The sequence below is a fragment of the Alternaria postmessia genome (genome assembly GCF_024291825.1).
Source record: "Alternaria postmessia strain BMP 2775 chromosome Unknown scaffold_22, whole genome shotgun sequence".
Lineage (NCBI taxonomy): Eukaryota > Fungi > Ascomycota > Dothideomycetes > Pleosporales > Pleosporaceae > Alternaria > Alternaria postmessia.
The window spans coordinates 163,915-190,916 of NW_026260095.1; the positions used below are offsets into that span (position 1 = coordinate 163,915).

Genomic DNA, 27,002 nt, shown 5'->3' on the forward strand with positions numbered 1-27,002 from the left:
TTGCAAGGGATGGCACGGAGGAAATGGGTCCAGGGTCAGAATCCTTTTGCCGGACGGACAGCGGCAACAGCACAGCACATTTGACCTGGCCAACAAGAAAAACTTGTGGAGTTGTGCGTCGTGTGCTTGCTCCCGCAAGCACGCAAAAAAAAAAAATGAGACCGTGGGTTGGTGCCAAGCGGATGTGACAGCCAGCCAGCCATGTCTAGCAGTGCGATGCAAGGGCAGCGGAAAACTGCCTTGGAGGCGCTTAGCACTCTCGCTTTCCTAGCTTATCTTCCATCGAATTTTTTTAGTAAGCACTACCTACACACACTACAGCTACACTATGAGATCCGGACTTGTCCTCTCCGGAGATGCACTTGCGAAGCCAAAAGAGTGAGAAAGACAAAGAGCGGTACGCTAACATGAGTAGGCAAGGAAGGGACAAGGTCAGGGCCCGCAATTGCTCGACTCAGCTTAGTTGAGCTTGCGACATCGAGCATCCCGGTTCGAAACTTCTGCTCGCACCGTCCCGTGACGGGCAACGACTATTTAGCTTGTACAGTCCGAATTCGGAGTTAGGGGGATTGACCGGGCACGTACGTTTTCGTCGAACAGCGATGTATCCCAGGCATATGTGAGGGATTGCTATTACGATCGGCTGAAAGCGAGTCGCAACCACAAAGGCCTCCTTTCCCCCTGTTCCTGGCTCCTTTGTGGAAGCAAGATATTTCTTACTCGACTGAAACGCTGACAGGCTAATATTGATTCGTGACGACGTCGTTCGTTAGCGACGACAAACTTTCCCAGATCCGATTGCATTGCCGAAACCCTGAACCATGAAAAAAGACCTAATGGTCTATCCACATGAAAATTAAGTGATGCAAACAAAATATGTCAGCTGGATATTTGTTGTCTCGGCAAGCCAAGGAGAAGCATTCGTGTCGAGGCAGCAAAAGAACGGTACGCTAGGTCGCTTTAGAACCACAGTTCCTTTTTGTTGCAATTTTTGCCCTGCATGCTCTGGCAGTTCTCATGACGGAGTTGCTTCCCAGCGTGGCAGCGAATCAAACCCTTCTCTTTCTCTCGCACCGTTCCGTTAGCGAGTCGAGGTTGAACGGTACGCCATAGCGGCGACACCATGCAACGGCGGGCGTGTCAATAGCCAGTAGATGTGAGACAGGCCTATAGCCAAGCCGTCTGTTCAGTAGGACAACATCGGCGGACTGCGATCCAGAACCTAGCCTTTGGTACGATGCTGCACCGCACGGTAGCAGGAAGGGACGGAAAAGTAATAGAGTTTTGAGGGTTCATCAGCTGCTCCAAAGCAATCGTGGTACACTAGGATTCTAGAGCCTCAACTGATATCTGGGGTGACATGTTGGTGCAAGTCAGTGCTGCGATACATTGAACTATTGTCGGATTAGCAATTGATAACCTCCCTGCGTCCGAGCGAGCCGCAGCACAAACTCGACGATACTGGTACTGATGAAATCATTTTGATTGGAATGATTACATCGTGCATGCTAGAATGCGTCGTAACCAGCGATGACAGACAGCAACGTTCTAGTCCGACGGCCTTGGATGCTTCCATTTGCCCTTGTACCATGGAAACTCATCCGTCCCGTGCCGATGTAGTTCGAGAATGACAGATCGAGACTTGTCTGGTAGCAGCGCTCCGGCACGCCGAGACCCCGAATCTGTACCGTGGTAGACGTACTGTACTGTGCTATGAGAATATGCGTAATTGAGTCATGCACGTACACCTGTCGGGTAGATGTCAGTGAGGTTGTGCTGCCGTGGTACAGTAATGACACGATCAAAGCCACGACAAAGTCTGCTCCCCATGGGAACAATATCGATAGGCGCGGATGGCTGAGTTCGGCTGTCCATTCTTTTGCGTGGGGACGTGCTGCCCTGAAATGGTAGGTGCAACACGTGCGTACCCGCTATCGTATACCTGCCATGTCGGGTTGCCCTGCGTGGCTTGTCGTACGTAACGTAACGTACCATGTGATGTCAACATCCATCAGGCACGTGTCTTGGCATCGTGGTTAGACAGGGCCAGGCTGGGCGGGATCGCAAGCAAGAGCGATGGGTAAGCATGTGTGATGACTGTAGGAGAAGGTGTTTTGACAAGCAAGCCCAGTTCGGGATTCCGGCTCTCAAGATCAGCACCGCCCGGTTGACATAGGCCAGGTACGGTGCCCCGTTCACAAAGGTGTGCAAAGAATAGATGGAGTAAGCATTACACCAGCGAACATCTCCAATTTAGATAGCTAGTAACGAAAAAAAAGAAGCCACTACGTACAGGATGATGCGAGAAACCTCAGCTCTCCCGAGGTGCTTTGCGAGTTTACGATCAGATTGCCACCCACCAGTAATAGTTCCCATATAGACTTTGAAATGCGGTAGAGACAGGCTAAGAAGGGGAATACCGCGAAAAAAAAAACAGACGTAATAGGTACGATAGGAAAGAGGTACCAAAAAGCACAAGCGACCACTACCCCAGACAATATGCAGCGAAGCACATTGATGCTGGACCCAACCCACGCTACGATGATGCAAATATCAACGAAGCCTCCATGTGATGATGCACCCCCAGTTCTAGATGTTTGCGGGAAAAGACAGAATAACCACCCAGTATAGTAGTTTAGGTCACACTCGAGATGAGATCCGGGAGGGACAGTGGAATGGATCCGTAAGTATTAAAATGGAAAACGTCGGAAGTTCTTTGTCGCTCTTGAAAGTTTCAGATAGCCGCCCAGAAATCACGCTGTTGCCAGCCAGAACTCCTTGCGATAAGCAAACGTCGATTGGACGAAAATACAGATTGTACATGGAAAGCAGTAAACGACGACTGACAGATTCGGAGGGGAAATTTTGCTCCTTGTTCTACGCTTGATGCGGGTGTGCGAAGCGCTCTCGTAAGACCAGCTTCGGAGCGTCTCCACTTGCGCGAGGCAGATTTTTACATGGGCCGGCGGTTGAGCATGTTGAGCATGGACGAATCGGTCGAGCTGCGAGCGGGGCCATTGTCGCTTACGAGGTCATTGATGCGCATGCTGGGTCTAGCCGAGGGTGTCGATGTAGGCGGTGGTGGGGTTCTGCCATCACTGCGCGCAGGCGGTGGCTGCAGGACGCCGTTGGGCTGCGGTGGAGCTGCGTAATAAGGCGTAGGAGGGGCACCGGGGGTGGTTGGTGCTTGAGAGTGTGGCGATGAAGAGGTGCGACTCGGCTCGTAGCGGTAGGCGCTCTGTGGAGAAGCTTGACGCGGCGGCTGTGCGGCGTAGTAAGGTTGGGCGGGAGGAGGCGCGGAGGAGTAAGGGGTGGGAGTGTTTGCTGTTGAAGCAGCCGAAGTTAGAGACGGTGGCTCTGGATAGGCATAGCCTTCTCCAGTGCCTCGATGAGGAGCCTGTGACGCTGAGCCAGGATGTGGCGGCGGCAGAGTAGGGGTATGAGGCTCAGGATGGAGTCTCTTCCTGCCTGCCAGCGCATCACGGCTCGCATCATCTGGAGAAGCACTGGGCGGGCCATAGTCAGAATGAGCTGGGTACGGACCTGCAGTGGGGCTGGGCAGATACTGCGGCTGGCGCGACGGCTGGCCATATGGCTCGCCGTGGCTGGCAGGAGGTAGTGGCTGCCCATAGGCACCGTACATGGGCGGTGGCTGTCCGACACCGCGCCAGACTGTGTGTGCAGGAACAAAGGCCTGAGTCTGGGCAGAGACTGGGGTGAAGATGCAGTCTTGGTTGAACCTCATGCAGTTGGAGCAGCGGCCGTCTTCAGTCGCCTCGAAGCCGGAGCAGCGAATCTAGGGAGGGTAAGCAGGCATTCTCTGGGGTCAATTGCGTCAAATAGCATGTACCTTGCGGCGTCGGCAGTAGCGACAGGCAATGGCAGTGCGCTGTCGCGGGGCGGGCGGCTGGTGGTGTTGCTGAACATATTGGGGAGGCGGTGGTGGCTGCTGGCGATAGTCTGGCGGAGGAGGAGCGCGTGTCCACTCATTGGGGCCTGGCAGACGATATGGCTGCTGGTGCTGGTACTGAGGATGTTGGGCCATGTCGGGGCGGGGCTCTTGGGGCGGTGGAGGTGGAGGTGGGAGCGTGGTGTTCATCTAGGTTGACGTCAAGTGTCAGCGAGCTGTCACCCAGACCAGCTTACGAGAGGGACATGACATGACGTGCAGCGCGCGTGACAACAGACTGCGACTACTACTGCTACTAAGACTGTTACTACTTACATGCGGAGGCTGCGCATACGAGCCATTCGCGGGCTGCTGGGCAGTGGGCGGTTGCCAGTGGGCGGGAAGCTGGCCTTGGCCACCCTGGTGAGGGAACATGTTTTGGGTTGCGTGGTCGAGCTGGGTGGGTGGTGGATGGCGGGCGCAACGGGGAGCTGTCACGGCGCGCTCTCGCAGTGCAACACAGCGGCCGGCTTGCTCAGCGTGTGCTGTGGGCGAGGGCGAGTGCAAGGGCTTTGGGCGAGAGCGAGTGGTGGGTGGTGGTGCGGAAAATGCTCTGGGGCGGGTGAGGTGTCACAAAATACTGGCAAGAGCGGCCCGCAACGTCGGCTGCAGGAGAGTGAGACGATGGGCAGGGCAGGCGGGCGGGTTGGAGGAATTGCTCTGGGCCGCGAGAGGGTGTGAGGCGGCGGTTGTGGTCGAGGCAGCAGTCGTGGCAGAGGTCGGAGAGGTGAGGGAGGCTGTGGAGTGAAAGGCTTCTCGAAGCGCGTGGAGGAGACGGGACCCAAGAGCGTGGAAGCGAAAAAGGAGATTCAGGTTGGAGCGGCCGCTATTACTACCCACCGCGTGCCCGAACTCAACCTTCTCGCCGCTTCTACTGGGATGGCGTTTTTAACCCTGTCCGCCCCATGCAGCGACGACGGCGACGGTCCGCCAAACGCGCTAAATGCCATGCGGCACCCTCACTTGCAGCCAGACGTGCAGCCCACAACCACCCGCGTAGACGAGCTACACACACGCACACATACGAGGCGCCCCTACCACCTCGCCCGACTCCTCGTCCCGACACGACGACGGCGACGACACCCTTGCGCTGCTGTTTGGCCGGTGTATGATGATGACCTCGCCCATGACAAGGCCCATGGCGCCGCCCATGACCATGGCCGCGAGACAGGCCTTGTCCACCACCCATGTGCATGATGCTGCTGCGGCCCGGCAGCTTGCTTGAGATGTGTGACTCGCCAAGACCTCGGGGACTCCCGTCGCGTTGTGATCTACGAGCCTTTAATTACATACACGGCGCCGCAATAAATACTCAAAAGCCCAAGGCCACATCATCCTAAATGTCACTCTGCCGCCCGCCCGCACGAGATGCCAGACTCTGCGCTGGCTGCACCGCGCTTGTGCGAGAGCCTACCCGCCGTCTGCAGCTCGCATGCGTCTCAAGTGGCACAGTCGCCTCGACTCATGGAACCACCTCGGGCTCTTGAATCGTCTACGGGCCGTCTCTGCGTCCCTCGTGTCGCTTCCTCTGCCAAGCCCATAGCTCGCCCATTCGACAGCTCACGAACCACGGTACGCGCCTGCGTCCGGTCAGCTTGGTCGTACCGTGCGTGCTGGCGCCGGCGACCTGCTGCGAAGCCTGCTGTCCCGACCCTGCTATGCTTTTTTGTACACACATGCATCGTGACGGCTTTCGAGCTTCCTCGTCCCAAATCAATCGCTGCTTGCCGCCTCCCGCAGCCTGATCCACGCACAAGCAGGGTTCGCAAATGTGCCTCTCCTCAACCTCCCGGACGCGGCTTGCCGTCTTTTTTCATCTGCCAACATGTCTGATAGGGCTGATCAACTCGGGGCGTCGGTCATTTTGCTCGACAAGGACGGGCACCATCCCTGTCTGACTGTTGGTGTGTACCACTTCGGCAACCACGTCTGCTAAGTGCTTGGACAACTGTGACGTGAGTGCTCTCTGCTTGCTAGTCAAGCACATGCCGGTGCGTCTCGGCGACTTCAGGCACTCCTTCGCGGGGCAGTGTACGGGAGAGCCGATGTCTTGCGCCGGGAGAACCGTTCGTCCAAACCAGCAGCAGTAGTTTGCCTTCTCAGTCCACACAAGCTGGTTGGTAATAGAGCCGATTCTGGCCAGTCTTGCCTGCGAGAAAAAAAAATCATGTACCGACTTCCTCATCCTCAGCTGCTATTGCTTCGTGTAAGACGGCTGGCATGCGACGCAGCCCACTTTCGTCCTCGAATCACGCCTCTCAATCTGGCATCCACAATTTGGCAAACCGTTCATCCCTTGCGCCGGTCCAAGGCTTGCGAACTGGTGCCCATGGCAAAACGCTTCCCTGCGCCCTTGATTCGACGCCTCCATAATTGTCGAGACTGACGATACAGACAAGCCAACGGCACTTGTCGAGTCGTCTTGAGTAGTGGCGGTGCCGCATGTCCCGCCTGGTGACGAGTCTCGGACTTGTGCGGATGTAGGCACGGTACCATGGAGAATAGCGAAACGCCCAGTGCGTATTCAGCCTCGGCATCGCGCCGGCCTCTTTCCAGCTGGCCGCACATAGGTGACGACGCCGACACTTTCAACAAAGAATCGTCAGCAGTAGTTCGTGACTATCCACACATGCCAAAACACTCCGTCCTCTGCCTCGAGATTGGGGCGGACGGCCCGCACAATCTCGTGCTTAGTTTTCCACCGTCCAGGTCTCGGTCAAATTTAATCAACCAATCAGCACGTCCCCTGCCTAGTATTCAACTCTCTTGGGCAAATCTCAGCTTCGCAGCTGGCATGTGCCTTGCATCTGCTGCTCGACGGGTAAATCCTAATCGTGGCATGCGAGAGCAAAAAACCTTGCCTTGGTCACAAGACGTGTCTGCACCGGTCAAAGCCGTCATTCCGGACACGGTACCCTTTTCACTTATTGGAACTGTATCAAGCGGGCTGACAGCTTGCAGCCAATCGCATTTAATCTTTGTTGTAATTTGATTGTCTGCCACACCGCATTCCGGCTTTTGAGTCAGTCACCAGCCCATGATAGATGAGGACCGATGCAGTCATTCGTCTGGAGTCGAGTCGGCCTGGAAGAATCGGCCCACTGAGCAAGCTGCTACAATGACAATAAATAAATGTCAGCAGCCTTGTCTTGCACACATCGCAAAGTGCCGTTGAATGCCGCTGATGACGGTTACACCAAATGAACGGATTGTGGGGTAGATCAACCGGGATCTGTTCTGGATGTGATCTTCAGCCGCCTCGGTCGGTTCACCCAAGCAAAATAGCCGCGTAACGTCCATGACTGCTGCGGCACGGAGCTTAGGCGATGCTCAGCTATCGTCTTCTTCATGGACGTCGGGGAACAGCGCGAGGGCAACTTGGAGATGCTCAATTGGTACCATGTGTGTCAGCGGCCCGGGACGAGAGTGGAATTCCCGCGTGTATCCCGTTGATATTTAGATTAACGAAGTTTGTGTCACCGAAGCCTTCCCGCAATATGCATAGCATAGCTGGAAATTGCGGAGGCTACCCTTTTGTGTCACCGTACGCAGTGCAAGCGGCCATGTCGCTTGTGCCGCGTTTCGTGTACCGCCATCTGCACGTAAATCCAGATGCAGATGCATCAGGCGGGAAGATATCGTCAAGCCTCCGAGACGAATTGTAGCCTGTGCCACTGTTCTAGTGTCTGACAGGCAGAAAGAATGCAAACAATGCTTCCACAGCGCGACCGTGGCCACTACAAAACAAACAACACTCACCGATCTGTCAAGGTGTGCTGGTGCGATAGAGGCGTAGTCAGTCTGGTGATGGCTATGCATCGGTGTACACGCAGTCTTTCGCATCCTGTTAGTACTCTGAATGCGCCGCAGCACCGCATTATGCTGATGATTCAGCACAGAAGCTCCGTTCTTGCAGTAGCCGTATGAGGGACAACATCCTGTCGGATAAGCGGTATTCCATCTCCGTCTGGTACCGCAGCGTCCGCTTGCCTCATCTTCGGGCAAACCGCCGTGTATATTCGCCTCACGAATCCGACGGGAGTGCTAAAAAGGGTAAGGCGACACGTTCTGACTTTGCGAGATCCAGCTGTGTCACAAACGCCGGTAAATATCATCAGAGACGCGGAAGGGGTGGATAAGCGGACGCAAGCCATTGCGGGTCGATGGATCAGCCCGAAGCGTGCTAATTCGCGGAAGAACGAAATATCAGCGGCTCATCGGTGTGATGGACGGTGGGATTGAAGGACACAACGAGGTGCCCTACAAACACACCGCCTTTTGATGACGTGCTAAAGCATCAAAATGCCTCGCAGCTTGGTTGACATGGAGCATGCAGACCTGCGATGTACTCGACGCACTTGGTATTGCAGTTGTCAAGGTTTCGTGTTGGAGCTGCTGGCGTCATGCTTACACCATGTCGAGTGTGACCGAACAGTATAAGCCGCTCGACCTTCCGCTTCTTGTGCGTGCATGACGCAGAGCGATGCAGCAACTAACCGCCAGCGACTTAAGGCGCCGGTAAAGACTCACTGAAGCCGTCGTCACGAAATGGAGCTGGCCATGATCAGACGCGTTAGGGCGGAAACCTTGCATCCCAGGACAACGAGTGCGCCTCGGGCCGTGGCCGTCTAAAGCCTAACGCAACGTGTGCAGCTTGTCACAGTGCCCAATAGCACACTATGGAGAGGGCAGGTGATCGGGTGATTATACAAAGCGATTGCTATACGTCTCGCTTCTGCACTGTCATCGATGAGACTTTGGCGTCGATGCGGTCAGCCATGCACACCGGGTCATCATCGAAGACGAGTGAAAAGTGAGCCCCGTGCGCTGCCTCCCCTGGCTCGCTGGAACCAAGCAGAAGCCGCTAAGGAAAGACGGCAGGCCCGCGTTTGAGCGAGAGAACTGGGACCAGGGTCGTAGAAAGGCTTTTCCTATTGCGATCTGCTAAACTTTAGTCTCGCATATCTCGGTCCTACTCAGCCCACTAAGTAACGTGACCTTCTAGCGCCGCAGTGTCCCGCAAGCAGTTTGAACGGGCGTAAAACTAATGCAAGATGAGTTGGGACCAACCAGTCAGCGCCACTGCCGCAGGGTTACACAGGCGTCTATTGGCGGGCTTCGCGCTTGTGTGGCCCACTCCTCCACGCTCCACCAATGTGTGCATCCAAATGACTTCGGCTGGAAGAACCGCGCCTCGAACATGCGTTGTTGAAATTGCCTTCATCAAGCCTCGTCATCCTCTGCAGCGCCGCTGTCATTGTCAGGCTCGGCATCGCTTCCATCGCCGTCGCTCGAGTCTGACGTGTCATCGTCGGGCATCGCGATGCTGTTAAGATAGGTGATCTGCCACAGTCGTTAGCGGCTTCGTGTGCAACGCCTCAGCAAGATTGCTCAGGCCTCTCTCCACACCTGGACAATTCCATAATGGGCGGGTGACCGCAATGCCAACACACTACTGGCCAGCATTATAGTCACCCCATAGCTTGCAATGTACAGGCACAACCCTAACAAGTTGCCGCCGCTTTTAACTTCGGCTGTTCAATGAACGTTTTATGCCATCAATGTCAAGAATACGAATCGTTAGACTTACAAAGGGCACCATATTGGCTACGAGCTCACCCACACGCTCCAAACCTCCAACACCGACAATTTCGTCGTCTGTAAGCTTTCGCCCCATGGTAAAATTGCGGAGCCGCAGAAGTTCAATATCTTTGTGATCATGGTCATATCCCTGAGAGCTGTCAGCAAACTTGAGCAGGCACAGTGAGACTGAAGGTTGTTCGTAATAAACTCCGCAACTTGGCAGTGACGCTGCTACCAGCAGAAAACCCCGCCCGTTGAAAGGGTGCTAGCTATGACATCTCGAACTCAGCTTGAATTGTTGAGTGCGGGGCGATTTGAAACTCTATTTTGCCGGACGGCACACAGTTGTAACGCAAAACTGTCCAGTACGAGACCGAAGCTTAGTTGCACGTCATCGTTGTCGTGTGCCGTTCGCAAGATAATGTAGCGGAAGAGTTTCACAGGAGTGCATCCTTGTAGGCGGGAAGTTCCCGGGCTAGTTTTGGAGTTGATCTGTGCCAGGCTGCGGAGGACACCCAATCCCGCCATAGCTGTCGCAAAATCATCCAGAAATTGCTCTGCCCTTGCAGGAAATTGGCAATTGAGACGCGTCTTCCTGCTTGGTGACCGACGTCTGATAAGACAGTCTCATACAAGGAAAGGTAAAGCAGAGAGGACTTGCCTTTGGATTGCGCTTCAGAGCATTTGACTGATTCATCGACAGACTCGTAAAAGCTTTGACAGCCTTCTTCTCGTCATCTTTCACGCCACCGAGGAATGCCTCCCGAATGCCGGCGTCAGTCAGAACCGCCTTGAACTTGTGCGGTTTACGGTCGATGTCGCGTCGAAGTTTGGCGAGGGTCGTCGCGTCCGGCTGCCAGAAGCCACCACCTTCCAAAGTCAGCGTATGCCTGTGCGAGTATGATAACAATGGCGGTAAGACAGCGCTAGAAATACTATCGCGCCGTTGAATGTGTTGCTACTTGCGTAGGCAAGATGACAAGGCATTGGCATGCATTAGACAGGAGCACCGTCCCGACGACACAGTACCGAACACGACCGAACCTCGAAGCGATCCGACGCATCTTCCAACGAATATCGCACAGTATGGTATCGGGACTCAAGATGCTACGCTACGCTGTCCGACCGCGGATACGAACATAAGACCAACAGCGGGGTATGTTGAGCACTCATGTCCCAGGCATGATCATGCTCTTCAGTACTGGCCAGGGTTGCCAATTACACTAATGACAGTACCTTGTCATATGTGAAATGGCGGTCGTGCTACGGCAAAATACAGCATGGAGTGCGAGGCTCGGCCACACGAGGACAAAAGCCGCCAGGCCTCGGCCCGTCCTTGATCTCATGGGCGACGGCAACCGTTGGGTATACATGCATACATTATGCACATTCGATCGAAAGAAGAACCACGGCGGCCACGGGATTGCGCTTCGCCTCGGTTGAGGTTTCACGACAGCTCGTGGCTATAGCAATCGCACACATACAAGAGAAGAAGAGAATCAAACATACCTACAAAGCTCCCGCCTTTGGGCTGCACCTGAACGTAGTAGTGCGCGTAAGGACCTTTTCGTCCCTTACGTTTGTGTCCAATGTCAGTCTGTGGCTCGGATTAACTGCTGCACAAAGATAACTCACAGTCCTCGACCAAGCCGCAGAGAAGTAAGTCTAGATTAGGTCAGCCTACTTGCACCTTGCCATGACCGAGCATAAGGACAAAATCATCTTCGAGGGGCAGATGATATTGGGTTAGAGTCAGCTAGATGGCCAGCAAGATCTGTCTCTGCACGTCGAGATATGAGTTTGAACGCATTGCTCTGCCTTTTCCAATAAAACTTGAGACGCTTTCTCACCTTGTACGGGGTGGGGTCTTTTGAGAACCGGATGTCTTGAGTAGTGAGCGTGGTTCGATACAATCAAGCTTCAAGCTCACCTCTGTAGATACGGTAGATCTGTACGCGTTAGTGATGTCTCTCACGATAGCTAAATCGTCAATACCCACCACGTCTTTGACCGGTAGTTCGGGAATGGTCTCGTCTGCTTCAATAATCTTATCTGATACCTTCTCGGCGAATGTTGTGAAATCTTGAAATGAAACTCTAAAATCAGGGTCATGGACTGTAACCATTAGCGGGCGGTCTAGTGAAGCAAGCGTTATGAAGGGTTGCATACGCTTCAACCATTGACGGTCGTTATTAGCTGCTAAGTCCTTGAGGAACAACATTGTATTTGGATGGATTGTGTGATCCAAATATGGCGTGTCGCCTGCATCTCGGGCCTTTGGCTTCTTGATGACCAGCTGCGTTCCTGGTGCCAGTTTTGCTCCCGGTCTCCAAAGCTCTTTCTCATCGGCGGCCTTTTTGTGTATAGGGAGGTTCTTGGTGGTGCGCCCTCTCGGAGTTGGCCGCTTGCTCTCGATGTCATCGTCAGTGGCAGTTTCATCGGGCTCAGATTCCGACGATGGATCCTTGTCGCTGTGCTCCTCGTAGTCGGAGGCCACCCCTTCATCATCGTCATAGTCACCATTGGATAGTTGAACTTTCTTTAGTCTATCCTCATTATCCGTGTCGCTTTCAGGCTCGACGTACGATTTCCGAATCGCAGCCCGTGCTCTTTTAGACTGCCTTGCTGGAACCTCCGGTGCGGGACGTTTGGAGGAACTCCTGGAAGCCGGCGCACCAGTACTTTTGGTAGCTTTACGTGGCATGATGTCGATTTAGTTGGTTTGCGGAGCCGGCAAGCGGTATGACTGGTTATAACTGCAGACGTCTACGTGGATGCTTGGAAGGGAATGTGAGCACAGACCATGGATGACGCACTCGAACGCGAAAATACGGCGCGTTGTCACGGGTTTCCCACACAGCCACAGAGCACGACAGACATGCCGACTCGCTTCGAAGTACGCAAGCAAAAGATCCTGGAACAGCTCGATGCTCCAGATGGCGAGTACCACGATCTGTCCCCAAAGGGCTCCATTGATGCGCCTATCCGAGATCTAATCGGCGAGATCAATAAGCTCCAAGGTCTCGTTACAACAAGCAGTTGCTCGGGGCGCATTAGTGTGTTTTTAGAAGGGCGTAAAGCAGATGCCGAAGTATCAGACTCGGCTCAAGGGGAAGAATCACGTGCTGGTCCAGGAGGCAAAGGTGGTGGGGGTGCATGGCTGTTCATTTCGCATACGCCAGTTGAACGTGTCGAAGCAAATCATGATCTCATGTCGGAGTTTGGCTTGCAGAAATATGAGACTGAGGAGAGAACACCTAGTGTTTCTTGCAGATACATTCATCTCAAGTTTGAACCCATGGTAATTTTGGTTCTTGCAAATCTTCGGCAGACTCTGACGAGGTACAGATACTCCACATCCTGAGCGCATCAATGGACCATGCCCAAAAAGTCCTCACTGCTGCCTTGACTGCAGGATTTCGTGAGAGCGGGGCCGTGAGTCTAGGGTCACCAAACACGGGAGATTCAAATCCTATGGTAGCAGTCCGGTCAGCTGGATATTCATTCGACTCCATCATTGGCTATCAAGATGATGATGGAAGTAACGTTGCCCTGGTAGACCAACAGTATTTGCGAACGTTGATCAAGATTGCCAACGAGCGCTTCAAGATCAACTTTGATCGTATAAGTCGGTTTCGCCAGGCCCTTTTGCAGACCTACGAACCGAAGCTTTTGAACGGGACCAAGGCTGATTGGGAAGATGCAGATGTCAGGAAGCGGCGCAAGAGAGAAGAAGGCCTTGCGCGGCAACAAGCTTTGCAGAATCAGAACTCTGGGGGCAATGTTGATGTATCGGAGGAAGCAGATGTGGGCAACATGATAGAGATGTTCTCTTGATACCGTACGACACGAACTACATAGGCGCGACGACACAAGATCATTTCGATAAGAGGTGGTAACCAAGCACGCCAGGAAGGCTAGTGAGAATCGCTACTTTTTCACGATAGCCTCAAACATCAGTCGAAATGACTCATCCACTATCGGCCATGACGGTGACTTGAAGGTCGCGGTCTACGGAGGCTTCTTTGCACCCTGTGGAGCCATATCACAATGTCTCCGGTAGCTGTGTCCACATCCTAGGTGCAAATTGGGCGATGTTCGGAGGAGACCAACTGAAGCCACATGTGCTTTGGCAAATCTGAACGGGGACTTCTTCGCTCCTTTATTGCCATATCAAATAAATCATTTCGTATATTGCGTGTTTCTTGATACACGTTGTGATGCTCGGCCAATATAGGCTTAGCGTGCGTATGTCTCCGATGCAGACCGGCGACATTGAATCTATCCTCGCAACCTTCTTCACTCCATAAAAGGAAAATCTGATCATCCCCCAAACCTCAATTACTTGTTTTTCTTCAATTCCAGAATACTTTATAGATTTAACAACGCTGCATCAGCGACATCACAACCATAAAACAGACTTCTCACTCTTACAGAGAACAGCGTACCATTCAAGATGAGCTACGCAGAGGCAAACCGTCGGTATTTCGAGTACGATACATCATTCTATGAATTACCACGCACATGTATACTGAACATTCCACAGTGCCATATCGGACTCCTACGACAGCAAGCCTTGGTTCAATGTCGTCAACGACCGAGTCGCAGATAGTCTTTGCTCCGATCTATCTTGGGTCGGCATCCCCTTTACCAACACGGGATCCAGTACAGATGCCACACAAGTTCGTCTTCTGGACTATGCATGCGGCACTGGGCTGATGACACGTGTCTTCGGACCCTACGTTACCAAGACCCAGGGTATCGATATCTCACCCAAAATGGTATCTACATACAACACTCGTGCTCGCGATGCCGGTCTTCCAGAAGACGTTGTCAGCGCCGTGGTTGGTGATTTGTTTGTCAAGTCTGACCCTCAGCCACAATCACTGTCGGGACAGGAGTTCTGGAACTTTGATCTTGCGACTGTTGGATTTGGGTTCCACCATTTCGAGGATGTTGTGTTTGCCGCTAGTCAGTTGAAGGACAGGCTGAGGCCGGGTGGTGTGTTGGTCATCAATGATTTCTTAGAGGGAGGAGATTTATTGGCTGGCGAGGACGGGGAACCGATCGAAGGGAGCGATGGCAATCATGCTCTACACAATCACAAGCATGGTCATGATCATGGAGGACATGGGCATCATCACGGTCCCAGCGACAAAAAGGCTTCCAATTCGCACGATCACCACCATCACGGGCATCAACACCATCATAATGCCGAACAAAAGCACGACGTCGGCGACAGCGATCCTGAATTTCGCAGAAAGATGGAAGCTTCTGTCGTAGTCCCGCACTTCACTATTCAAGGCGTGAAACAATTTTTTACTGAGGCTGGATTCGTGGATATTGATGTCAAAACGATGAAGGAGAGGAACTACATGGAATTCGCTGGCAAGAAACTGTGGCGCACAATCTTGTTTGCTAGAGGCCGGAGACCGATTGAAGAACAGGATGGCAGAGGAAAGAGTGAGTTGTGAGTATCACGAAGAAAAGCAAAGTTGCACAATCGAGAAGCATCGCAGTGTGAATGGTAGTAAGATCATATTTAGCAATATGATGTATGTATGGGATATCGACAAATAACACAAATGGAACTCCAGCACCAAACCAGTCACAATTCTATCCAAGTAACGCCGCCTTACCACTTGCCCTCCAACGGCAAGTCTCTGCTTGAGAATCCTACACCAATACCGAACTCGCCATTAGGCAACACCCAGTTCTGCCTCTTTATATCCCAATAACTCAGATCTCTTCTTGTCACCTCAAACTGCACAAGCTTTCCTGTGTTCTTCTCTAGATGTATCTTCTCAAACCCTCGCAGCACACGGACGGGGAAGTCAATAGGCTCGCCCGTCTCATGATCCTTGTAGTCTTGTGGGAACGCAATGTAGAGTTGGACTACTGACGAGCCATCCACTGGTCCCGCATTTTCTAGTGATGCTGATACGGTCAATAGTGTAGTATAGAGATCGGGGTTGCCGCCTGGGCCACCGCCTGCCTCGCTGAGGGGAGATGGTGGGGCGGGGTTCATGGGCTCGGATTTCTTGATGTCCTTTGTAGAGTCGAGCCATGGGTAGATGTATCGCTCTACCTGGTTGAAGCCTTCAGGAAATAGCGCGGACTTGGGATCTGGTAATTCCGTGGAGTAACTGGGTGGTACCAGGCCATCAGGTCGGGGTTTGGGAAAGGGTGTTTTAGCGCCCTTCTCTTCGATCAAGAGGGAAGACAGTTTGAAATCTGTGTACGAAAGACCATAGCCGAACTCGAATCGTGGAGTGATGTTCTGTTTGTCAAAGTGACGGTAGTCGATGTAGAGACCCTCTGAGAAGTTCTGTTGAGGCGCCAGACCATCGGATGGACTGGGAAGATACTTAATCTTGCTGCCTGGACCATATTCGTCTTCCTTCTTGGCAATAGTATAGGGTAAACGGCCAGACGGGTTGACGTCGCCAAAGAGAATGTCTACAATGGCATTGCCGGACTCGGTTCCAGGCAGATTGGCGATAATGACGGCCCTGACATTCATGATGTCGATGAAGTTCTCGAGAATGACAGGTCCAACAGTATGAATGACAACCACAACGTCGCCCATGCCTTCTCCACAGTCTTTAGCAACGTCTTGGATCAGCTTGTCGCCACCCTTTTGCAGATTGAGATCGTTCCTGTCACCACGTATGCTTCCGTAATGCTCGTAGCCCTCACCAGCGTCGGAGTTGGCGAAGACGATACAGAGATCCTGGTCTACGAGGATCTCCTTCTGGCTAGGAAGCTTGTTCTCCAGCCAGTCAGTGACGTATACAGTCTCGTTGTCGAAAGCATCCCGAATAGCTGACATGGGCTCGACTAGATAGGAGAAGTTCACAGCGCCAGATCCCCACCCGGATGCTAGTGTTCCTTCGTCGCAACTTTGATCAGAGCAGTGATTGATTCCTTCATGAGGGAGACGTGCATCTTCACCGAAGACACCGACACGGAACTTTGTCTTAGCCTTGCCACCAGTCTTCCAACCCTTGCGGTCCAGGGGTAGCGTCTTGCCCTCGTTCTTCACCAAGACAGTGCCTTCGGCCGCGATGCGACGTACTAGGTGGCTGTGCGCCTCTTTCCCTTCTCCTTGCGCGTTGACGTACTGATTTACCACACCCATCTCATGGTTCGATGGGCTGCCCTCGTGAAGCTTGCCAACCTCGTCGTTGGTCCACGAAGAGAAATTTGGCCCATCGTTGTCCCACTTGTCCTGTCCAACTTGGTACCATGATGCCACGATACGAGTAACCATGTCGTTGACGCGATCGATCGGCACGCTGCCGTTGAGAACTGCCCGCGTGAGCTCAGGACCCCATAGACTATTGCCCTTGGCCCATCGCAAGCCATCTCCTGGCATTGTCATGTCCAAGCCCGCAAGAGCACTAGCCACACCAGAACGTTGTGCCAACCAGTCACTTTGGATGAAGCCCTGGAAGCCGAGCTCATCCTTCAAGACTCCGTTGAGCAGCTTGGAGTTTTGACAAGCATAGCTGGAATTGACCTGGTTATACGAACACATGACACTGGTCACTCCAGCTTTGACGGAATCGGCAAAAGGCCATGCGTAGATCTCGTGCAATGTGCGGTCATCGATGTTGCTCGAGATGGCGTTTGGAAGGCCCCACTCCCATGCCTGCCTGAAATGCTCTTGTTCGTTGCCGACATAATGCTTCGCGGTAGCCATGACCCCCTCATCTTGTATGCCCTTGATGGTCTGCGCGGCTGCGATACCTTGTAGGACTGGATCCGATCCGAATCCTTCCCAGTTGCGGCCACCAGCTGGCATCCTTCCGAGAGGGCCCATAGCGGGACCTAGCAGAACGTTGACGCCCTTAAGTCGTGCCTCTTTGCCGTGTGCCTTTCCACGTAGGTACATGAGTTCCTTGGACCATGTTGCGCCGGTAGTGATACCGGCAGGGAACGCGGTGATGTTGTCGGCGAATCGAATACCTAATGGGCCGTCCTGAGCATGTTAGTATAGTCCTAGCCACATGTCAATCGTACGTACCTGAAGACACAGACTGGGAAATTTCAACCGGTCTACGCGCCCAGTCTGCCCGACACAGAGGTCCATGCTCCAGCCTGTTCCCGTTGTGATGTTGACCTTTTCAGGCAGCGTCATCTGCTTTACCAGTTCCGCAGCCCTCTTGTAGCTATCCTCCCATGCCTTATCGGTGCCGCCCTTTGGCGAAGGATACCACGGCGGACTCAATCCATCTTCGGGCACCGAGACCTTGTATGCCCATATGCCTCCCGACGCAAGTATCAGGACGGTAGCGGCGATAAATACCAGAAGCCAGCAGCAGCAGCAGCGGCCTGGTGCACATCGCGACTTTCTTTGCTGTGTAGGGAACGGCGCCGCAGACTCGTTGTCTCTATACGACGCTTTCCGGACCTTGAGATCTCCGGCGCTCTTCTTGCGCCTGATCTTGCTATCGAACGCAAGTGGGTCGTGCTCTTCGAGGTCTTCTAGGGTGCCGGTGGATTCGGAGGAGAAGCGCGTCGGGGTTTCGACATCGTCGACGGGGTCATCGATTCTCGCGTACTTGCCACGACGCATCTCGTGGGCTTCATAAGGCGGCATGGTGGTCGCGAGTCTGCTTCAAAAGCAGGGAAGGAGGCGGGTGTGGATGATGCAGTATACGGCTCGACCGGCGCGGCTATCTGTGGCGGCGCGAGCGTGAAGCTCTACTTATCCTAAGACTAGCATTGAAGCGCGGCTGTTCTCCGACAGGCAGCGAGTCGAGAATCACGGGTAATTGTTATACAACGTTCAAGGAGGACAGCAACGTGTCTGTAGGACAAGAGGCACAGCAAACACAGTCGGAGTCGTAGTTGGAGATGGAGGTTTCATCGGGCTTACTTCAGCCGCGATGGCGTCTCGTACCTGGCTAGGCGTCGATCTAGCTCCCGCCGCGCTTGCGTTCAGACGGATCTTCTAATCTTGCGCAACAGTGGATCCTCACCAAACCACTCTCAATTTGTTTGCAAAGCATGTCTGAATTTCTGGCTATATCTCATGATATGTTGGTTCATTTGATGCGAAACTGTTCGTTGTCTTCGTGAACTTCCCCGTCGTCTATGTACGACACCTACGCTTACGCGCCAACCTGGTCTAGTATACCCTGAAGATTGATGGACTTTGGACGCTCGATAGGCAGACCCAACGCCCTGTCCCAAATCAGCTGTGCGAGCGGGCCCAGACCACGGCTGACACCGAATGTCGCAGTGTAGTAAAGGGTCTCCTGGAAGCCGTAGTGGTGGAAGAGGACACCAGATGACGAGTCGACGTTGGGGAAGGGGTTCTTGGTCTACAGTGTGTCAGCAGTGGCTCGGGATGCTGGGCATGTCATATCTTACCTTTCCGTGCTCCTTGAGTACATCCGGTGCAACCTCAGAGTTCTTCTTGACCAGCTGGTATACAGGGTTTGCTGCAATCTCGGGTCGGGCATTTGCAAAGTCCATGAGAGCTTCGAATCGCGGGTCAGGCTTCCTAAGCACAGCGTGGCCGTAACCAGGAATAACACGTCCAGACTTGAGTACGCTCCAGAGGTATTCATTGACGTCCTTCTCGGTGAACTTCTCGCCGACGACCTTTTGCATGTCGAGGATAAATCGCAACACCTCTTGCGCAGCCAGGCCATGCAAAGGTCCTGCAAGACCCTGGAGACCAGCACTGTAGCTCAAGAAAGGATCACTGAGCGCAGACCCGACCAAGTGTGTTGTGTGCGCGGAGACATTACCACCCTCGTGGTCACCGTGCAGAGCAAGGTACAACCTGAGAAGGTCTTGGAAACCCTCGTTCTCCTTGCCTGGCTTGCCAAGCATGGCAGCAAAGTTGTATGACCAATCTTGGTTCAGATCGATCTCGTTCGGGAGGGCGCCTCCACCACGGTATGCGTTTTGGTAGATCTTTGCAGCAATGGTAGGCAGTTTCGCGAGGAGGCTGATGCAGTCATCGAAGGTAGGCTCCCAGTAGTCGGCCTTGTTAATACCCTTCTCGTAGGCTTTTGCGAACTTGGACTCGTAGTTGAGTGCGGATACGGCGCAGGCGAACTGTGTCATCGGGTGGAGATCTTTGGGGAAGTCGTCGAGCATCTTTTCAACGAACTTGGGAATGCTACCCTTCTCAGCGAGCTCTCGGGACAACGCGCGAGTTTGCGAGACCGAGGGTACTTCGCCTGTGAGTAATAGCCAGAACATTGCCTCGGGAAGCATCTCAGTGCCGGAAGTGCCCTTGGGTAGCACCTTTTGACAGTCCTTGATGGTTTTGCCGTGGAATCGGATGCCCTCGTTCGCATCGAGCACTGATCCTTCCCAGACCATGGCCTTGAGACCTCTTCAATCTCGTCAGAGCATGCTTGCGTGATTGTTTGAATATCATACCTCATGCCACCCAGGGCATTCTCGACCTTGACATCTCCAAGCTTCTTGTCGGCATGCGCCTTGACCTTCTTCAGAAGTTCGCGCTTTGCAGGCAGAACCTTCTTGAACGTCTCCTTGAGATCCGGCTCCGAGGAGGAAGAGTAGCTACAGGCTTGTACTGTAACGAACCACGCGTTAGGAACATGACGTTTGGACTGGGTGATTTGATTGCATACCGGAGGCAAAAGGACGCCCCTGTTAAGCAATTGTTAGTTGTTTGTGTATTATACACAACCACACATTGTTTTCTGAGCTTACCTTGACAGCCCGTAGAGCTCTGGAAGCTGATCGTGCGCTCAATGCCATAGCTCGGTTTACGTGGGGTAGATGCGGGGATAGTAGTTGCACTCGTCAACACATAGGACGTAGAACACAACAAGTAGTTCAAGACAATGGCGTTGCAAACTTCGCGAGTAACAAGCAAAGAAATGTTGACGGCAACTTTCGGCAATGCACCTCAGTCCACCAGGCACGCATGGTCCGTTAATGCGAGTACAACATTGAACGAGGACCGAGGGGCAGTTGGACGCGGCTAGACAAGGGCTACATACCTCGGTAGTGACGTCGGTGATGGGGAACCCTGGAGAAGCGTTGCCGCAAACATGACGCGGAACTCACTTTTTCACGCAACACGGCCACGGACTTTGCTAATTGCATGCAAAAGAGACAATTGGACGTAGACACAGAAAGGCGCCTGTGGCAAACATCATCTCCGAGTTCTCTCCGACTTGCGGATATTTTTCCGTAAACAACTGTTGACTAACTCTTGCCGCCATCCTACTAAGATACAGAGCGAGCCTCTGCTGACCGCAGTCTCTCCAATTCACATACGCCTACAATGTTCCGAACAGTATCGCGCTCAGTCGCGCGCCAGAGCCGATCGTCCAGAGTCACGAGCCGAACACCGCAACTCCTACGCCCCCTCTCTACCACCGCATATCGCATGTCAAACTCGACACTCAAGAGTGTTGACCCTCCAGTATCGACAGCACTCCCTGGCGATTCCTTCCAGCTGCTGCCTGAAGCTTCGAAAGCGGGTCAGGCAGAAGATGCGCTCTTCGAGGAACAGGTACAAGCCGTAAAGGACTGGTGGGCGTCACCACGGTACAAAGGTATCAAGCGCCCATACTCTGCCGAAGATGTTGTGAGCAAGCGGGGGGCGCTTCAACAGTCATATCCCAGTTCACTGATGGCGCGGAAACTGTTCAACCTTCTGGAGGAGAGGGCGGCCAAGGGCGAGCCAGTACACACCAGTGCGTTTATCCTAGTCTGTATAGATAGTATAATGGCTGATCACATGTTTTCAATACCCAGTGGGCGCAATTGACCCCATCCAAATGTCCCAACAAGCTGCCAACCAAGAAGTCCTCTATGTCTCTGGATGGGCTTGCTCTTCAGTCCTGACCACGACGAATGAAGTCTCGGCCGACTTTGGCGACTACCCTTACAACACCGTACCAAACCAAGTGCAGCGCCTGTTCAAGGCTCAGCAGCTACACGACCGCAAGAACTGGGATGCTAGGAGGAAGATGAGTGCAGAAGAACGAGCAAAGACGCCTTACCTAGACTACATGCGGCCAATCATTGCTGATGGCGATACTGGGTACGTAAAGATTACTCTTGATGTCTGGCTAGAGAACTGACTTGTCGTAGCCACGGGGGCCTTTCTGCCGTCATCAAGTTAGCAAAGCTCTTCGCCGAGAATGGAGCCGCAGGTGTTCACTTTGAAGATCAACTTCACGGCGGCAAGAAGTGCGGACATCTTGCAGGTAAAGTCCTCGTGCCAGTTGGTGACCACATCAACCGCCTGGTAGCCGCACGGTTCCAGTGGGATATGATGGGCTGCGAGAACCTTGTTATTGCGCGCACTGATTCAGAGAGCGGCAAGCTCATCTCCAGCGCTGTCGATGTGCGGGATCATGAGTTCATCAAGGGTGTCACAGAAGATGGTGAACCGCTGGCCGAGACGCTGCAGAATATGGAAGCAGCTGGCGCACCCGGCAAGGAGATCGACCAATACGAAGCGGCGTGGGTCAAGAAGCACAAGCTCGTAACCTTTGACGAGGCCGTGGTCCAGCACCTTGAGAAAGAGAGTGCACCTCAATCAACCATCGACTCATACCTCGATGAGGTCAAGCAGAATCCCAACTACTCTCTTCTAAAGCGCCGAAACGTTGCGGAGAAGTACACCAAAACACCCGTCTACTTCGATTGGGACATCCCCCGTACACGGGAAGGTTTCTACCACTACAAAGCTGGCGTAGCTGCAGCAACAAAACGCGGCAAGGAATACGCTCCATACGCTGATCTCCTCTGGGTCGAAACGGGTGATCCGAATGTCAAGGAAGCAGCAAGGTTCGCAGGTGAAATCCGCGCTGTTCACCCGGGAAAGAAATTTGTGTACAATCTATCTCCCAGCTTCAACTGGATGGGCCAAGGTTTCTCCGAAGAAGCGCTCAAGTCTTTTGTCTGGGATCTGGCGAAACATGGATTCGTATTCCAGCTCATTTCGCTTGCTGGTCTACACTCTACGGCTACAATTACATGCGAGCTAAGTCGGGCGTTCAAGGACGAGGGCATGCTTGCTTATGTCAAGTTGGTGCAAGCGAGAGAGAAGGAGTTGGGTTGTGATGTGCTCACGCACCAGAAGTGGTCCGGCGCAGGCTACATTGATGGCATCTTGGGGGCGATACAGAGTGGCAGCTCAGGCAGCAAGAGCATGGGCGAGGGAAGCACTGAGACACAATTTTAAACTCAGAATGTAAAGTAGCATCTTAAGAGACAACCAGGGCGTTCAAAAGAATCGAACCAGTTCACAGCGATGAGGCTTGTCACGGCTGATTGATGCTCGAATGCTTGACTAAAGAGGAAAGGCCGGATCTGGGGCTCTTGCCTCGGTCCAGCCATTGTTTCCCGACCGAGCAATCCATCACCACGGTCGGAAGCGCGCCTACGTCCATTTCGCGTCATTTGCATCCGCTGTCTACTCGACTTCACCTCGAAAACGACTGTTGATTCCACGCATAATGTCCAATAAGCCGGCAATCCCCGACTGGCAACGCGCATCTGCCGATAACGCCGCAGCGTCCCCAGAGCCCGAAGAAGCACGCGCACAAGACGCCGTCGAAGCGCCAACACCGACCGAAGACGACGTTGAAGGAGAAGATGGGGGAGAGCAGCCGTCTCAAAGCTCAGAGTTGTTAGAGCAAGCATCGCGCTTCCTTGAAGATGCCACGATCCGCGATGCGCCGCGAGAGAGGAAGGTCGCATTCTTGCAGTCGAAGGGTGTGAGCACAGAGGACATTGAGACTTTGCTAGGCACAGAGCCACAGGAGGACACTCACACAGATCTCGAGGAAGTCGGGCAGCGGGCGTGGTCAGCAGTGAGTACACAACCCCTCTGGCCACAGAGCAACGATATTGACATTCGTAGACGCCATCAAAGCCCGCAGAGGTATCAGAAGTGACATCCCAGCCACTCGATCTTTCGCCGCCGCCGCCTCCACCACGCGAGATACCCCCGATCGTTACCTACCCAGAATTCCTCGCGAATACCGAAAAGCCACCGCCTCTCATCACCACCCAGCGCCTTGCGACAACCGCATACGTCACAGGAGGCATCATGGCAAGCATATATGGACTGTCCAAGTACATCATAGCGCCCATGACACACAACCTTGCTGAATCAAGACAAGATTTTGCATCACACACTCAAGAACAGCTGAAGGAGTTGAACTCGAGACTAGCCAAGGCAGTGTCTGTTGATCCTGCTAGCAAAGTCAAGGCAATCGCAGACGCTGCAGACGATGTCTCAGAAGCCGACTCCGATCCTACTGAGCTTTACCATCGCGACTATGGCACCCAAACCACACCCAACCTCTCCCGTCGACCCTCTACTTCCGCTGCAGATCCCCACCCTACCGTGACAGCGCAAGAGAATCGCCTCAAGATTATAAAATCACATCTGCAAGAGCTGGAAACGAACCGCACCAATGACGGCAAATCGCGAGATGCGCTGAGGACAAAGGTGTCAGATTTGACCACATATCTGACTGAAATGGACTACCAGAACCAATACTATCCCAGCATGGGCCGCTATGGATCTACCTTCACTTGGTCTGGTCAAGGCGGTAGTGGACACAACGATCAAATGGAGGTGCTAAAGAACGACATTAGGGCTGTCAAGGGTGTCTTTCTGAGCGCCAGGAATTTTCCAGTGGGGGGAAGGGGTGCACCGCCAATACCTACCAGTAGAGTAGGTTCGTGAAGTGATAGTCTGGTTAAAGAAATAAAATCGGTCGAGCTTTGCGCGAGTATGTACTAAGATCAAAACATTGCTGCGCACAGATGCCGGGACCTTTTCCATAAGATGAAGCCTGTGGCGTCCTAAAAAGATACTTGACAATATGTTGAATAGTCTAAATACCTAGGGACCCACGTTCACACTACTCCTCGGAAGTGCGGGTGATCTTCGACATTTGGATGACATTGGACTATTCGTAGCCCCTGCCCCACTATACGTCATATCCAAGCAGCAACATCTCACCCTGTTATGCAGATCTCCGCTGCGCAATCACTACACAAACCTCGAACCCTTCTTCAGCCAACTGTCAACCATCATGTCGGGTTGGGCCTCCAAGTTGACTTCCTTGGGCCATTCCAAGTCGGAGGACAAGGATGAGACGTCGCTCACTACACTCCTCGATGCAGACCAATGCGCGGATTTGACGTTCTTGATAGCCACCATCACGGCATCGATGCGGCAGTCCTTGGTCGACACCTTCACCGCTGAAGAATTCGCAATCGATCCAAACACTGCCAGATCAGAGGAAGAGGTATTGCTAGACGCACCCTCCAATCTCGACGATGTCGATGTTGCCAAAGAAGACAAGATCAAGAAAGAGAGGGAAGCACGCGAAGAAGATGCAAGAAAAGAGCTCGCGCAACCTGAAGTGCAAGAACTGAAAAAGGAAATGCTCAAGTACTTCGATGGGTGGCGAGGCAACGTCATCAGCAGAATCGGCGAAGTAGTCAATTCGAAAGAAAAAGCCAAAGAACAGACACGTCAGGTCGAAGGCAAGGAGGCAGAGCAAATCGCAAAGAAATCGGAAACTGGTCTCAAGAGCATCAAGAAGCTTGACGAGAAGGACGAGGACGAAGACAAGATGTTCAAGGATCTCTACCCCCCTGTATCCAACGCCCTCACTCACTTGGAGGAGAGCAAACGCGCCCTTATATTGCATTCGCTAGTACTCATACTCCTAAGTTTGGAGCACTACTCAGCACATTCTCGTGTCCTGATTCTCTACCTTACCAGTTCTCTCGGGTTGAGTAGAGCCGTTCTGAAGAAAGATGAGGAGACGGTCGCCCAAGGTCTTCTAGAAGCGGCATCTCAACAACTAAATGCTGACGAAGAAACCAAGCAAGCTGCTGAAAAATCACAAGCCGCTCGAAAATGGAAAGTCGGCCTCGCCGGTGTTGCTGGTGCTGCCTTGATCGGTGTAACTGGCGGGCTGGCTGCACCACTTCTTGCGGCAGGTGTTGGAAGTGTGATGGGAGGCATTGGTCTGGGTGCTACAGCAGCCGCAGGGTATCTAGGTACTCTGGCGGGTTCTTCTGTCCTCGTAGGAGGGCTGTTTGGCGCTTACGGTGCGAAAATGACGGGGCGCGCCATGGACGACTACGCCCGACAAGTGGAAGATTTTGCCTTCATACCTATTCACCGCACCCAAGACCCGAGGCATCAAGACAATGAATCTCGCCGCCTGCGCGTCGCAATTGCAGTCTCTGGTTGGTTGCGCGCCCCCGAGGAAGTATCAAAGCCATGGAGATACATCAGCAAGGGAACAGAAGGCTTCGCACTTCGCTGGGAGCTTGAGGCGCTTCTCAAGCTTGGACATAGCCTCGAAACATTCGTGACCAGTGCTGCTTGGGGCTACGCGAAGAAGAAGATTATTGAGCAGACTGTTTTCGCTGCGATGACGGCTGCATTGTGGCCACTAGGCCTGCTCAAGATTGCCACTATGCTCGACAATCCTTTCTCAGTAGCGAAATACCGTTCTGAGAAGGCTGGCGAAGTTCTTGCTGAAGCACTAATCAACAAGGTACAAGGCGAACGGCCGGTCACCCTTGTGGGTTATTCTCTCGGTGCACGCGTCATCTATTCCTGCCTCCAGAAACTGGCAGAGCGGAAAGCTTTTGGTCTCATCGAGAACGTGGTTCTTGTCGGCGCCCCCTGCCCATCTGACGTTGCCGACTGGCGGCGCATCCGCTCTGTAGTAAGTGGTCGCTGTGTCAATGTTTTCTCCAAATCAGACTACATCCTCGGCTTCCTCTATCGCACCTCATCCATGCAGCTTGGTGTCGCAGGTCTGCAGCCCGTCGTTGGCGTACACGGAATCCAAAATGTTGATGTCAGCGACCTCGTGGACGGTCATCTCCAATACCGCTTCATCACCGGGTCTATCCTTCGGAAGATCGGGTTCGAAGACGTCGACATCGAGGAAGTAGAGCGTGCCGAAGCTGATTTAGCGAAGGAGAAGAAGCAGGAAGAGGAAGAGAGGAAGAAGAACGAAGGGAGCAAGGGAGAAGGCGATGAAGAGAAGGAAAAAGAGGAGATGGAGCAGGCTGTGCAGAAGAAGCAAGAACAGAGTTGGATGCAGGTTACGCAGCAAAAGATGCAGGGCTTAGATATTGGTGGGTTTGTTAAGGGTCTACCGGGCAAGGTGGCGCCAGGATATGGAGCAGAAAAGGCAGCGAAGACACATACTGGAGATTTCAAGGATACCCAGTCGTGATCTGGGGCTAATGTGGTTCTGGGAATGGTTGCGGGTCATGACTCTATACATCAGCTATGGGGGACAGCAGAGACGATTGGTACAATCCGCTCTTGTAACGATTCTACAACAATGATAGGCGTTGCAAGAACATCAAATGAACACTTGAACACATGTGATCAGGTGCAACTTTAACCCAGCGTATGAAACCAATGTACGCTCCTTTCGTTCATGTGAAAGCTTTCCCC

At 53.2% G+C, this 27,002-nt stretch overlaps 7 protein-coding genes across 7 annotated transcripts; 3 read left to right on the plus strand and 4 right to left on the minus strand.

Moving 5' to 3' along the window:
• Positions 1 to 2,953: 2,953 nt before the first annotated feature.
• On the minus strand, positions 2,954 to 4,324 carry J4E82_004594 (uncharacterized protein; the record flags this gene model as incomplete). Its single annotated transcript, XM_051730870.1, has 3 exons — positions 2,954 to 3,796; positions 3,851 to 4,099; positions 4,226 to 4,324. The coding sequence occupies 3 exons, from the start codon at positions 4,322 to 4,324 to the stop codon at positions 2,954 to 2,956; spliced, it is 1,191 nt and encodes a 396-aa protein (XP_051589351.1).
• A 4,848-nt stretch (positions 4,325 to 9,172) lies between these two features.
• J4E82_004595 (uncharacterized protein) lies at positions 9,173 to 12,236 on the minus strand (the record flags this gene model as incomplete). Its single annotated transcript, XM_051730871.1, has 9 exons — positions 9,173 to 9,292; positions 9,540 to 9,680; positions 10,194 to 10,402; positions 11,042 to 11,105; positions 11,168 to 11,197; positions 11,383 to 11,417; positions 11,463 to 11,481; positions 11,532 to 11,647; positions 11,702 to 12,236. 9 exons carry the CDS (start codon positions 12,234 to 12,236, stop codon positions 9,173 to 9,175), a joined length of 1,269 nt encoding a protein of 422 aa, XP_051589352.1.
• Positions 12,237 to 12,335: 99 nt separating this feature from the next.
• On the plus strand, positions 12,336 to 13,369 carry J4E82_004596 (uncharacterized protein; the record flags this gene model as incomplete). The annotated part of the gene is made up of 2 exons (XM_051730872.1): positions 12,336 to 12,833; positions 12,881 to 13,369. 2 exons carry the CDS (start codon positions 12,336 to 12,338, stop codon positions 13,367 to 13,369), a joined length of 987 nt encoding a protein of 328 aa, XP_051589353.1.
• Positions 13,370 to 15,167: 1,798 nt separating this feature from the next.
• On the minus strand, positions 15,168 to 18,137 carry J4E82_004597 (uncharacterized protein; the record flags this gene model as incomplete). Its single annotated transcript, XM_051730873.1, has 2 exons — positions 15,168 to 17,516; positions 17,562 to 18,137. The coding sequence occupies 2 exons, from the start codon at positions 18,135 to 18,137 to the stop codon at positions 15,168 to 15,170; spliced, it is 2,925 nt and encodes a 974-aa protein (XP_051589354.1).
• Positions 18,138 to 18,651: 514 nt separating this feature from the next.
• Positions 18,652 to 20,284, minus strand: J4E82_004598 (uncharacterized protein; the record flags this gene model as incomplete). The annotated part of the gene is made up of 5 exons (XM_051730874.1): positions 18,652 to 18,864; positions 18,914 to 19,892; positions 19,940 to 20,096; positions 20,155 to 20,173; positions 20,237 to 20,284. 5 exons carry the CDS (start codon positions 20,282 to 20,284, stop codon positions 18,652 to 18,654), a joined length of 1,416 nt encoding a protein of 471 aa, XP_051589355.1.
• Positions 20,285 to 20,816: 532 nt separating this feature from the next.
• On the plus strand, positions 20,817 to 22,730 carry J4E82_004599 (uncharacterized protein; the record flags this gene model as incomplete). Its single annotated transcript, XM_051730875.1, has 3 exons — positions 20,817 to 21,231; positions 21,293 to 21,581; positions 21,632 to 22,730. 3 exons carry the CDS (start codon positions 20,817 to 20,819, stop codon positions 22,728 to 22,730), a joined length of 1,803 nt encoding a protein of 600 aa, XP_051589356.1.
• Positions 22,731 to 23,004: 274 nt separating this feature from the next.
• J4E82_004600 (uncharacterized protein) lies at positions 23,005 to 26,775 on the plus strand (the record flags this gene model as incomplete). Its single annotated transcript, XM_051730876.1, has 3 exons — positions 23,005 to 23,365; positions 23,443 to 24,241; positions 24,537 to 26,775. The coding sequence occupies 3 exons, from the start codon at positions 23,005 to 23,007 to the stop codon at positions 26,773 to 26,775; spliced, it is 3,399 nt and encodes a 1,132-aa protein (XP_051589357.1).
• Positions 26,776 to 27,002: the final 227 nt, after the last annotated feature.